This window comes from Exophiala aquamarina (genome assembly GCF_000709125.1).
Source record: "Exophiala aquamarina CBS 119918 chromosome Unknown aczIA-supercont1.2, whole genome shotgun sequence".
Classification (NCBI taxonomy): Eukaryota; Fungi; Ascomycota; class Eurotiomycetes; order Chaetothyriales; family Herpotrichiellaceae; genus Exophiala; species Exophiala aquamarina.
Window position 1 is genome coordinate 3,582,245 of NW_013550586.1, and position 13,545 is coordinate 3,595,789.

The 13,545-nt window shown below is 52.2% G+C and overlaps 4 protein-coding genes across 4 annotated transcripts; 1 reads left to right on the plus strand and 3 right to left on the minus strand.

Moving 5' to 3' along the window:
* Positions 1–744: 744 nt before the first annotated feature.
* On the minus strand, positions 745–2,047 carry A1O9_03109 (uncharacterized protein; the record flags this gene model as incomplete). Its single annotated transcript, XM_013408678.1, has 4 exons — positions 745–965; positions 1,031–1,669; positions 1,728–1,774; positions 1,827–2,047. The coding sequence occupies 4 exons, from the start codon at positions 2,045–2,047 to the stop codon at positions 745–747; spliced, it is 1,128 nt and encodes a 375-aa protein (XP_013264132.1).
* Positions 2,048–4,062: 2,015 nt separating this feature from the next.
* Positions 4,063–5,110, plus strand: A1O9_03110 (uncharacterized protein; the record flags this gene model as incomplete). Its single annotated transcript, XM_013408679.1, has 2 exons — positions 4,063–4,498; positions 4,578–5,110. 2 exons carry the CDS (start codon positions 4,063–4,065, stop codon positions 5,108–5,110), a joined length of 969 nt encoding a protein of 322 aa, XP_013264133.1.
* Positions 5,111–6,116: 1,006 nt separating this feature from the next.
* A1O9_03111 (uncharacterized protein) lies at positions 6,117–7,258 on the minus strand (the record flags this gene model as incomplete). The annotated part of the gene is made up of 3 exons (XM_013408680.1): positions 6,117–6,673; positions 6,756–7,088; positions 7,162–7,258. 3 exons carry the CDS (start codon positions 7,256–7,258, stop codon positions 6,117–6,119), a joined length of 987 nt encoding a protein of 328 aa, XP_013264134.1.
* Positions 7,259–7,710: 452 nt separating this feature from the next.
* On the minus strand, positions 7,711–9,705 carry A1O9_03112 (uncharacterized protein; the record flags this gene model as incomplete). The annotated part of the gene is made up of 3 exons (XM_013408681.1): positions 7,711–9,475; positions 9,531–9,613; positions 9,679–9,705. 3 exons carry the CDS (start codon positions 9,703–9,705, stop codon positions 7,711–7,713), a joined length of 1,875 nt encoding a protein of 624 aa, XP_013264135.1.
* Between the last annotated feature and the right edge of the window lie 3,840 nt (positions 9,706–13,545).

Here is a 13,545-nt window from a genome sequence, read left to right on the forward strand (position 1 = left end):
CAATGGCCGTAGTCGGTGTTAGATATCGACTCGGATTTCTTCGCGAAACTCATGCCTATGTTACGTGTAGTTACGAGGAACTACATGGATACTAGATCTCAATGTGCATGTGGTTATCAGTGGAACCACGAGTCCGGCTTTGGGGCACAGCGAAGCGATTCACAGATTCATTTCCGCGGAGACGGGAAGCCGTGAGATGAACGGCGGCCAAAGAGTCTAGTACGGTTGCATGAAGAAGAGCCGTTTTTCACACTGGACCAGGTTCAGCAATCTACCGAGTAGGAGTCTACATTAGATGCGACTGCGAAGGCTCTTCTTGACTTCTACAACATGTAGCGTCTAAATCAGGCTCTGAGATGATTCATGCACCGGCAACTGTAATTTAGGGAGTCTGGCGACATGACGAGTCTCAAACACGTCGTATGTTGACAGACTGTACCAATTTCCATATGGCAATCCAACAGCCAGTACCCTCGGAGGGTCACTTGTTGCGTGCTTAGTGGTGGACATTTCGAGATGCCATTTCGGTGTTCTCAAGGTAAACTTCAATCTGATCGAAAAGATCAGCAGAGCAGATTTTGCTTGGGATTGACAAGTGTGGTCATACCTTGTTGTTCATCTTCGAGTCGACATCCTTGCAAACAGCAGAAGCAAGAACTCCTACAATGCCAAAGGCCATCGAGGCAAAAGCTACCATTCTGTGTACCGAATCAGTAGAGTTCTCGAGAATTTAGTAGACTATGCTTACCTGATACCATGTACATTTGCTTCAGCAACTGCTCCCGACGCAGCGGCTACAATGCTTGGGCTGAAATTCGCTGCCAGTGCTGGGGTTCCCACAGACGCCATCAATTCTGCGAGCCGGGACTCCCGCAGACCTGCCTCGAGAGCAGCTGTCGGAACAAGTTTCGCGATCCAGTCATTGGTAGTATTTGTCAGTATAGTAGTGTACACGGCCGCACCAACTAGATTACTGTCAGTAACGTCCTCATGATAGGGAGGTTGAGTGGTGAGTGGTCAATGATCATACTTGAGCCTGCCGCAAATCGAGCCACTCCAGAGATCCCACCGCTGATGCCCAGATCTTTGTGTTCTACGCCCATTTGGCTCACGGCGATGGCAAGGTAGATGGCCCAACCGTAGCCAGTCTGTGACAGGAAAACGAAAGCAAGCATCAGTCCTTTGTTGTGGGTGTTGACCAAGGCCAGGAGGGATCCGAATAGGACCATGACAAACACCGAACCAGTCAATTGCCATTGCCAGTGTTTGATATGGCTGCCGAATATTGACAAGGCACCAGCGCCGGTCAAAATAGCAATGCCTTGGGGCAAGGAGAGCACAATGCCATACTTCCAGTTGGTGCCACCATTGGTGTAGAGTGCATTGATCATCGTAGGCCAGAGGATACTGCTAGAATAGTAGAACATGTTCACGACGCCCAACGCAATGGCAGGTGCCGTCAGGTCTCGGCCGTAAGATGATGTAAAGACATAGGTAGGTGTCAGCGGGTGCTTGATATTTGCAAATCTCTCCCAACAGGCGAAGGCAACTAAGCCTGCAAACCCGACGACCAGGGGGGCGACGACATAAGCGCTGTTGGAAGGGTAGATGGTGGTCCAGACGATGCCCATGAGCACAGGGACAGCACCAGCGATGAACAGAAAGCCGCCTGATGGATTGTGTCGGCAATGCAGAACGTGTCTGGCAAACAAATGGTTGCGACTTACCAACATAATCGATTTCCTTGATCATTTGTCGGAAGGGGATGCCATATCTACCGACTACTTTAGTTCTGGGGGAGTGCAAGAGGTAGAAACGCCACTTACGGATGAGCAGGAGGGTAGTAGAGGAAGTACAGGCCCAAGAAAGACAGGAACTGGGCGATGGCAGCCGCCCAGAAGTTCCATTGCCATGTGTGACTCTCGATTCCGTACCGGCCGGTGACAGGCCCGATAATAACGGCAATGATGGTCGTGATATCGGCAATGACGACGCCAATATGCCTCCATTTGTTGGGAAGGAGCTCTGAAAGAGCGAAGGCAGCCATCTGCATTTCGAAACTCGTCAGTCTCCCACGAAAATGCGACATGCTTGAGAAGCTCTTCCCGTGGGCTTCACTCACCTGGCAGTTTCCGCCTCCGAACCCAGCAATCGCCATGCCGGCAATTACAGCGTTCGCGTTGGGCTTGGACGCTGTGATAATATGGCCGATCGTGCAGACCTGGAGGTCCTCGAGGTCAGCGCAAGCTTCCAAAGATTTAAATCATCAGCACGTACCAGATTTCCCAGCACCAAGAACCAGCGTCGACCCAAAAGATCGGTATTCGCACCACTGTGACAGAATTCGTGAGCCTGTGTCATTAGCAGTCTCGTCTAGGATGACGTACCAAAGCATGAAGCACACAGTGATTGAGATTGTCCATGCCTAATAGCGACTGTTAGTTTTTTCTGCTGCACCCTCGCTCACTATGCAAAGGTGTTTTGGTACCGGAATGAACCAGTATGCTTTTTCTGGCGCGTCAAGCTCGGCCGCAACCAGGCCTCCAATATTTGCCATGACTGGAATTGGCCAAAATGAAAGACCATAACCGCAAGAGAGGATCTGCCAACGGTGTCAGTCAAAATCGACGAGCGATGATTCTACCACGGTCCACGGCAGAGACGTTGGTATGCTCACCCAGACAACAACCCATGTCTTGAAGGTCACATGGGGATCCTCCTCCTCATCGTTTAAGCCTGGCGTGCCTTGAGCTTCAACAGCCTCGTAATGCACGTTTTCCTTGAGCGATGCAACTTCTTGGTCTTTGATGCCCTCTGGTTTCGCTTTCTGAGTATCCTCGGTGGCCGACATTTTGCTTGATGTCCACTCTTAGCGGATTGACTGGTCAGATAAGGGCCTGCCATGAACCCCCCAGACATTTATACAGCTTGTACAATGACAACCGGTGATGGAAGTCCGAGGAGCTACCCCCCTGGACTTCGCACTGGTGGGTACCCGAACATCTGCCGGGTCTCCGCAACTACTTTTGACACGAGACCGACATTATTGTTTGCAAGAATGAGTGGATTCTCTGATTATCCAGAGCTCTAATCGTCCGTATGGTCAACGATTCGGCCGAAGGGAGCCTTGGAAGACAAGAATAATGTGTGTATATGTGGCTTTCCAGTGCAGTCCCCACTACTCACGTGATTGCCGCTGCAGGCCAATCATCATACTTGATCTCAATTCTCCAGTGGGGAGGACATACTACCACTTCGTACATACTATGCAGACAGTCCAGCGTCAAAAGGGGGCTTCGGTCTTGCTTGGAGCTTAGAAGGGAGTTGGCTGCTGTTTTAAACTCTGATCACGACTTGCCACCAAGCTCCTGGAGAACGGGCTTGTCTCTGATGGCTGATTGATCCGCTGGTTCCGAGGCACTCACGAACAGGCCTCGAATCTAGATGCTGCATGGCTCGGAAATCATTTGCCGGACTCAAATCCCGGTATCGGATTTTACCACGTGACTGCAGTGACGATGCTGCCACTTCGAGAACCACCGACGAGAGGATTCAAATCTCACAATCCTTGTTGTCTTCCGGGGACTGAAGACCGCAGCTTACAGGTGTTCGCTCACCCATCAACACGGGCCAGATCCAAAGGTCAGTAGCATGTCTTAACTAGTTATTCGCGGTCCCTCCTCACTTACCGACCGCTGGGGCCGTTCTGGAAGTCAATTGTCAGTTCACAACTTCTTTGGCATTATCTCGCGAAACTGCGAAATCCAGAATATACGGACTGTGTGTTGTAGTCACGGGAAGAGAAACAAATTTGTTACAGGAAGAAAACCCCCGCAAAAATTGGCCCAGGTTCTTCATGAACCCCAGATATTTACTACTCCTTTTGGGCTGACTCTTGTGTTCTGACTCGCTCAATCGGACTTTGGTTCTTTGTTTAGTTGCGCTCCTGTTCAAGTTTTTTTGGCGGGCCTGTATCTTCGGCAACCGACATCCAGCACACTCGAATTTCAGATATCACAATTACAGCGAGAATAGCAAAATACTATTGCACACAAGAACAAGATGAAAGCGATCCAACTGCCCGCGCTGGTCAAAGGACCCAACGAGCTCCATGCGGTGACTCTACCAGACCTTCAACCACACCCATCGAAGTATTTGATCCGAATCCACGCCGCAGCAGCCAACTTCTTCGACAACCTCCAGATCCAAGGGAAACACCAACAGAAGCCTCCGTTGCCTTTCATCGCCGGCAACGAGTTCTCCGGCGAGATCCTGGCGGTGCCAACTTCGGCACCAAGCAATGGAGGCCAATGGCGCTTTAAACGAGGAGATCGAGCGTTTGGAGCTGGGCTAGGAGCCTTCGCCACGCAGATCCTGGCCGACGAGCCGGATCTGAGACCCGTGCCGAAGAACTGGAGCTATCTCGAAGCTTCGAGTCTTTTTTATACGGCTCCCACAGCCTATGCGGCGCTGATTCTGCGAGCACAGGCAAAGAAAGGTATTAAAAAGATGTCCTGGCGCCTGGGATGCACTTCGTTTACAAAGACATAAACATTAACTCGACTTTTTGAGTGTAGGAGACTACGTCCTGGTCCACGGCGCGGGCGGTGGCGTCGGCCTCGCAGCCGTGTCCATCGCCAGAGCACTAGGCCTATACGTGATCGCCTCCGCGGACACAGAAAAGAAGCGACAGGTCGCGAAATCATTCGGCGCGCACTTCGTAGTCGATAGCAACAGCGACTGGGCCGAGCAAGCCAAGAGTCACACTCCCGACAAGCGCGGTGTCGACGTGGTCCTGGACACGCTGGGCGTCATCGACAAGAGCCTGAAATGCATCCGCTGGAACGGGCGGCTGGTGATCATCGGATTCGCGGCCGGGGCGATTGAGAAGATTGCGACGAACCGGATCTTGTTGAAGAATGTGTCGCTATCCGGTCTGTTTTGGGGCATGTATGCCACAATGGAGCCTGAGAGTGTTGCCGCCGTGTGGACCACGCTGTTGGAATTGGTTGAGCAGGGGGGAATTAAGCCGATTAACTATACTGGGAAGGAATTTCATGGGCTGGAAGAAATCCCGGCGGCGTTGGAGCTGCTTTCGACAGGTATGTGATGATCGTGGCCCTCCCGTACCCCTTTTATGCGGAGGAGATGTGGGTGTGCATCTACCAGCCTTGTAGTGAGCACGAATGACTGACAATGACTGTAACAGGTACGGCGTGGGGCAAGATCGTAATCGATGTGAGCCAGTATGGGAAAGCGAAGATATGAACTCGTCTGTATCACGGCTGGTTGCAATGTTAAGTTTTTTGGGATATGAATTCCGAGTCATTTCGTTTCGTTACCTCGACTCATCTCTCTTTAGTAAGGGTACACTAGCACTTGAGATGCAGTGACATTGTCCCGTTGCAGAATTCTCATCAATGCCTGAGAGACCACCATATTGATACCCCTAGAGCGAAGAGAACCCGAGCCATGAAAGATTCCACAGTTCTCGGAGGAAACGAAAATCCATCGCAAGTGGCTCCTAAGTGCGCATCTTTCAGCGCATAAACTTGAAGAGAAAAAAGGGGGGGGGGGGCTCTGCACAGATCAGGAAGCTTAGCATCTCGGGGTTGGTACGTACTCCGGCACGTCCTCGGTACCTTCAACGAGATCCATGATCCATAGTCCATGATGCATGCTCCATCACAAGATTGAACATTGAACATTGACGATATCCAGTAGGAGACTCTATTCCACAGCTCATCTCATCTCATCTGAGGAGTCAAGACCCTGTCGTTCTGGTGAAGAATTGTATCTACTACCTACCTTGCTCAGTATAGTAGATGGGCTATGGACATGGCATGGGCACTTTTGACCATCGCGCGATGATTGATCGAGGGACTGGAAGATGTGAATATATACCATCAAGTGTGCATCATGGATCACGTATCAAGCATCAGCTTGGGCTTCGGCTTGTGCTTGTGCTTGTGCTTGGGCTGCTTTCCATTCACCAAAATCTCCAAATTTCATATCCAAGCATAAGGTAGCCTAGAGGTTAGCAATCTTTCAGCCTGACCATACGAGCGGAAGAAATTAGAATTGCAGTCTGTAATCCAAAACATATGCCCTTGTCTCTATAAGATGGCAATGGCGTTCGGCGGGCTGCCAACCCCCCCAAAGACATTAAGCGGCGCACTTGTAAAGAAGAACGACCACCGCCCGTGCTTCTCGCACTCCTTGGACAGAGTCTCCAAATCCCACAGCTCACCAATCGGACATCCCCAATGAGGCAGCAACCACTCGTGCAGACACGTCCTCCCTTCCACGCCCAGCGGCGGCGGCGAGACCTCGAATCCGAGCGTGTCCCCTGCCACTGCCGCGAAATGGTGATTCCACAACCACTTGGCGGACTCGAGGGACGACTCGACGCCGATGAAGACACCGGCGTCGAGAGCCCTCTGGCGCTCCTGAGGTTCGACTGAGTCGTGCCACACCGTGAAACCGGAGCGGATGATGAGGATGTCGCCCGTCTGCAGCTCGAGGTTCTGGTGTTTGGCCACTTGTTCGAGCTCGGCCACAGTGATGCTGAAGCTGGAGTCGGCCTTTGCAACTTCTTGACTTGTTTGTTGTCGCCAGCGGTAGTAGTCCAGCAGGATACCTCGGCCGACGATGCCTCCATTCTCTACCCACTCTGGATTGACGAGAGTAGATTAGCAGCGGCGACGAGGAGGGGACCAAAGAGTGGGGTGGCAGGCTTGGTTCTTGCAACTTACTATGAATCCCAAGCTTGCCGTCTCCCTGCTCGTCGATATGCCTGTGCTTGACGCCATTATAGTAAACCTGCGACCGTTGCAGTCCGACATGCCGAAAACCATCCCACTGTGAACTGCTCTGGGTGTTGAACGCGATCACATCGTCGTGGGCCACGAATTCGTACTCGGTGCCCTTGTTTCGCTCCTTGAAATCGATGATCGTTTGCTTAAACCGTTCTCGCCCTGCGATCCCATGCCCGAAATGGTCCAACCTCAGGTCCAGCTGGATTGGTTTGCCGACCCGGACTTCTTTCGCGGCCCTCACAATGACGTCCGGGGTAAGGAGGTTCAAGGCTGGTAGGGGTTGTAAGCATGGCACTTTCAAAGGCCTACTACGTGGTCAAGTCATGCTTCACAAAACGCTTACTTCCAAGTTCATCAGTTCGACCCCAGAGTCCCCAGGCATTGCCTTGGGGTTGCCCTTCCACGGTTGGCAGTGATTCAAAATCAGGGTACTTGGTCATGACTGTGTTTGACCCTTTCAAACAGTTGGCGACCCCATGTGGACAGGTTGAGGCAGGCCCATCGAAAGTTGTTGTTATCCCCCAGCATGACGGAGGATGAAGTCCGGTCGGTGCTCGGAGATCTTGACGCCACTAAGGCCAGCGGGGTCAAGATACGTCCATGCCTGCAAGAATCTGAGGAGCCTGTTTTCTTGTTCTGGCTAGTTTTCGGTCGTTGTTGACCGGTAAGCAACTGCTGGGTCGACCTTTGGCGGCTACTTGCGTGGAGTGCTTGGGATGTATTGTGTTCGCCGTGCTGGCGGATGACGCTGCAAAGCCCAACGATCTTTGGTGAGCAATTTCGGTGTCCAGAGACGAGGAAAAGACTACCAGATCGTATTAGGCCCCCACTTGTACGTGTGGAAGTATATGGTCGATATTCTAAGCGCCAACCCGCCAACTCTCTCCGTCGCTTAATTTGTTCGTGAAAAGGTGTCTGGCCCTACCACTGCCTCGGCGTCAAAGGTATGGAAAATATCAAACTGCGCGGACATTGGCAAGTGGGCATCGAAAGCAAAAGGGCTATATTCAGACATGACAGGACCGTCCCCAAACTGCGTTTCCAATGATAGAAGATCTTCTACCACCACCTCATCGATGACCGAGCTGTCCACCAGCCTGGCCGGACTTGTAGAGATGGCAGGGACTGGCACCGGGCGTTGCTGGCTCTCCACGTAGTCGGTCTCTAAGTGGCAGACTCTGATGATCAACTGGATGATCTTCCGCACTCTCCTTGCGACTAGGTATGTGGTCTCCAATTCCCCGAGAGCGCGTACACAGGCCTTAAGGGAATGCATCTGTGACGATACATCGACGGATTTCTTCTCGGCGATGCTTGCCACAAGTGTCGTTGCAGCCAGGGAGATGGAGTGGAGGGCAACACCGGACAGCGCAGTCACGTCGCCATGTTGCTGCTGAAAGTTCTGGAGACAAGAAGCCATCGCCGTGGCGAAAGTGATACATTGTCGTCGCGAATAGGCATTCCGCATCGAGGGCTCTTCGGGACGACTGCCAAATCTCGCTGTCGGTTGGTGCAGCAGAGTCATGGCCGCCGAATACTGCAGATTGAGGCTGGAGACCGACGCTGGGCAGCCTTTACGATACTGAAGCGAGGGATCCAGATTACTCCTCCATGATTGAAGCTTCCTGTCAAAGTCGTCGAGCTGTTCATAGGCGCGAACGTCGGCGTTGAGGACGTCGCAAATATCGCCTATAATGACGAGCAGTGACACCCAAGCGTACGCCATTTTGGCTTCCCAGGAACTGTTCACTGCCATCCACTTTGCTTCTTGGGCGGGAATGTCGGTGGCGTTCAGGCAGAACGGGCGTCCGAGATAGAGGCCCCAGAACCGATCGAACACGACACAAGCCCAGTATACCAGCTGTCGTGACTGGACATCTTCTAGAGACAGGTTGCCAGGCGGTAGTTTCATCGCGTCGTTCTTGTGGATACCCAAGTCCACAGCCAGCCTACAGGCATCTCCGGTAAGGAGCCAGCCTTTGGTGTCGTTCCCAAGCGCGCTGTTCAAGACCGAGAGAAGTAGGAGAGACTGGATCGTCGTGATTCGGGGTCGTTTCAGTTCTTCCTCCGTGTACTGTGTGGCTTTGGCCAGAAGATACGGCAGATCATCACCAAAATCGTCCTCGGTTCTTGGAAGCGCCAACGCTTTGAGATCTGCGCGGGGTGATATCCGCGCTGCGCATGCGAAAACACTGTAGATGAGTGCCTTACTGACATATTTCGGCTGTCGTTGTTGTAGGCCTTTGAGAAATGTGTCTTTTTGAAACACCTGGAGGACGGTGTGCTGGTACTTCCAGTATACATCCAGCAGGTGAATTTGCGTGTCTGGGTCGAGGTCATTAATGGCCAAGTCGTCCTCGTTGATTCCAGCGGCTCCACAAGAGTCTAGTAGAGATATTGAGATGCTCTCAGTCAAGTGAACACTTGACGTGGGCCCGAAGAATTTAAACTGTCCCTCGGCGTTGCTGTTCAATTGCCAGTCCCGCTGAGTCAATCGAGAAATCAAATTATTGCTCTGCGACAGAGTTTCAGTGACCCCTAGCTCTCTATGCGGTGGTTTGGGAGCGGTCTTTTGTTGAGAGCGGGCTGCTTCCAGAGCTGCTTCCAGTTCTGCAACGCGTTCACGTAGTTCCTTGATCTCAGATTTGGAAGCCGGACTGTCCAGCGACGGTCAGCTTGGCCCTCTATTCTAGTGTCTATGGGAAGACTCACTGCTTCCGTTGATCTTCAAGGGGGACGACACACGCCAGACCTAGCCTCCTGCATTTCTGACATCCGTCCGGGGCGTAATGGCACTGGAGGAGCGGTCAGTTGCGATCATGAAAGACCGAACGCGATTCTGTGATCAAATGAGACATACCTTGGTCTTTTTGAGTCTGCAGTACATGCATGCGAGTATGGTACCTGTGGTTGAACCACTTCTGTGACTTTTCGCCTTGCGAGGAGTCGAGGGGACACTGGGCCCGCTCCAACTGTCCGACTGCGTGGATGCTGTACTCATACTGTTCGGAGCTACTCCTGAAGAGTTTTGCGGTCAAAGGTGGTCTGCTTGAGACCAATGTTGTGCGTGGTTTTCGTTGTCCGCCTCTAGCTTGCCCACTGAGGAAGAAAACTTGCGTGACTTTCTTCAGATAAAGGGTTACAGCTAGGCAATCATAGCCGAGGCCCAAAGGGACCCCTGAGCCCGAACTGGCCTCTGCGAATTAGTACCTCCGTATCAGGGCCAGCGCTCCTTATGGCTCGCCCGGGCTCCGGCGCGCTCCCCCGTACTCCGCCGTGGCTCCCCTGTGCTCGGCCAGGCCTCCTCGATGCTCTGTCACGTGCCAGATTAAAGCAGCCTCGCTCCCTTTCCTGAATGAAGATGGTAAGAGATAAAGCACAGTCCGGGGTATATATAGTAGATATAGTATATATATATATATATATATAACAACTAGAACAGCTAAAATTTGGTAGAGAGCAGAAACTGTTCTGACGTTCATTGGTGCGTTGGTACATTTGATGATCTGGTGCGTAGGCGTACTCGCCAAGACTCCAGCCGGTCAATAGTTGGAACTCATAACACGTGACGGTGACATTCTCCATTGTGATGGCGTACTACGCTACTGAATGAATAGTCCGCGGCACCAGCGCAATCGAACTGTAGGATTCACCGTATACCCAAGGGTGCATTTGCAAGTATGAAATCTGTCTCCTTCAACTCTACGGACTCTGTTCTAGTTTATATAGATATTTCCTAGGCATTTGATCTCCAGGAGTCCCTTTTCCAAGATTTCAAAGCATTCCAAAGGAGCAACGGACTCGAGCAACAGCCCAAGAACCCAAGCACATCCATTCGGCTCACGCATATGAAGGCGGGACTGGATCTGAAATCGCAGCTCCCGGGCCAGGCCACGGCCGAGGCCAGCTTCCGCCGCCGCCGCTGCTCCTTCTTGACATCCGCCGCCTTGCCGCAAGCTCATCGGCCATCATTTCGTTGGTAGTGTATAAGCCGATAGCGTGGCTCTTGAGAAGGGATCTGTTGTGCACTAGATGGAGAGCTGATGGCGTGTAGCCGTTTGGGCCTTGAGTATCTTGATCGTTTCATTCCAGGCTTGCTTTCATTGACACCCCCGTGACTGAGGACACACCGGTGCTAACGGGGTTGTCTGGAGGTTTTTTAGTAAACTCGACCCTGTTTCTTCAGTCTTCTGCACTGAAAAGACTCTGCCGATACGATTCTGTGGTCGGCGATGATGTGAACGGGCCTGGGCAAACTGGTTGCTTGCAAGTCCTGGCTGACTCGCACTGTCATGTGAGGCGATGTGGTTAGGGTACGTCTCATCAGGGTTCTGCGACGTTGCTTGATGGACACCCCTTGAGCCACTGCCGGAGAACCCCTCTCCCATGCCTGTCGTTGGTCTTTGATTTCTCAGCATCTGACCCAGCTGTGCACTCCCAAACGAGGTAGACGAAGAGTCTTGACCCGGTCCTGAGGGGCTTGAAGCATTGTCTTGTCTACCTCTGCCTCTACCCCTAACTCTGCTGCTGACTCTCCACGAACGATTGCGAGGACTTGTAGATCTAGGCTTCGGCCTCCAACCCCAAGGCCTCTGTGGCCGAGCCGGGCCGTGTGGGTCATTATCAGACTCATCATCAGCGAAATCCCCATCCTCATCAAATCTTTGGCTGCGCTCCTCTTCCTCGATGAATTCTAGAAGCTCATCGACCAGCTCCCCATTTGGAGCCTCAACACTACTTCGCAAGTTTCTCACGTACCTCTTGAGAGTAGCGAGCTCTATCTCGCGAGCTCGTAAATCATTTTGACTGACGGTAATTTGTCGCAACACCGGTCTCTCTGTCTTACCTGCATGATGGACCAGCTCTAACAGCTTGCGCCGTGCCATACCAATGTGCTGATAAGTTGTGTCTAGGTCATGGAGAATGTCATCACACTCTTCAGAAACCTCACGCGAGAAGAGGACAGCCCGTGGTGTGGTCTGGTGTGAAGAGCGGCGACCTGCCTCATTGTGAAGCGATAAGTAGATCGAGGGGTCTGCATTTTGGATGAACTCGTCCTGGAGAACTGTCCGGGGCGAAGTATCAGGAAATCCTACTCTCAAACCTCTCTGCAAGTCATCATCGGAAACCGAGGCCACGAGCGGTGGACGTGCTTCTGAGGGATACCTCGACAGTTCAAGCAAAGTATCGTAATCGAAGATATCAGCCGGGTCTGATAAGTCTTCAACCTCCAATTCCACATTCGGCCCTTCTCCCTCACCACCACTTTTGCCTGTATTGCCGGAATTCGGACGGGATGCATTCAAATCAAACCCGTTCCCACCACCTCGGAGACGAGCTCGACGACGAAGCTTATGTCGGACGTTGGCCCCTCTCGTGTGCTTAGCTAGATCCAGGCTCAAGGCCTTCAAATCTCTGGCGATAGAGCCCATAAATTCTTCATCGCTCTCCCGTTCTGACTCAGCTTTTTCGTCGTCATCACCCTCCACCTCCCATCTTGTCAGGTCATCCCAGTCGTCCGCCATGTTACAGATTTCACGCCAGCTATCTAGTGGCTCCTCCACGCCACCGTACTTTCCCGCAGGTAGCCTCGAGTATAGCCTCGAGTATTGCCTAGCCATCTCTGAATGGCCCCCTTCAATAGTTCGCTCAATGAGCTGGCTGGCCACGGAACTGGGCAAGCTACCGTATAGGTGTTGTGCCTCTAGACGGTGCGTCTCAGGAAGGTAAGGCAAGCAGTCTAGAGAACGTGTAGGCTGAACGCGGGCCTTATTTTGTGTAGAAAAGTCCTCCAGTGCTCTTTGTGATGCCGGAGGGAGAGCTCTGTTCCGGCCTCTAGCTGGTAAGCGCGGACGATATGGTAGTGATGTCTGTAATTGACGACTCTGCCGTCGACCAATGAGATCGTGTTCACTAACGTGCAGCGCAGAATTTTGCTGTTCAAGGCCTCCTAAGTTCATGTTGCGTCTGATGGCTGTCGAACGTTGCTGGTCCGCTTGGGACCTCAAGGCTTGATCAGAGTTATGGTCCGGAGCGTCCAGCAATCGGGTATCGCCTACGCTTCTGCCACAAAGATCGAGCAGGTGTCGAAGCCTCAGCAATACAAAACCGCTTGCAATGAGACCTACAAGCAGTAAGCAGTAGGATGGTAATGCCTCGACCATCCCGTTTAGGATGTCAAATCCTTTGGGAGTAGAATGAATCGGCCGGGCAAGCATGACACCCCCTCGAGCGTCAGGGTTGAGGATGTTGTTTGCGGTAAAGTGACGGAATTGGTTGGCTGTAGTGATCCAATCTAATCGAACCGTTCAGAAGTAAGGGATATTTAGGACTGTCAATTGGAATGGAAAATGCTTCGACATATGAAGACTAGGGCTCTTTGAAACCCTTACGCCATGAAGCAGCTTTTATACCCTAGAAATCAAAACAGATGGCATTTGGTTTGCGTGCAGCCGGTTTGCGTGAAGCTGGTTTGCTTCACTCGTCTGCCACATGTCGTTGACGGTGGTCGTCTGTATCCTCTGCACACTTCGTTTCCCCCAATCACGACGTTGGCACTTGTTGGTGTCAACTTTCTCCAGACTGTGCGAACGGCAAGATAAAATGCACAGACGTACAATCACCATGCATCAGAAGGCTGACAGTCATAACCTCATGAGAGCTGTTCACGACAGTTCAACGCCTCCATCGCCGCGCGCGTACAGCGATCAATATCCCCAAGACCTAC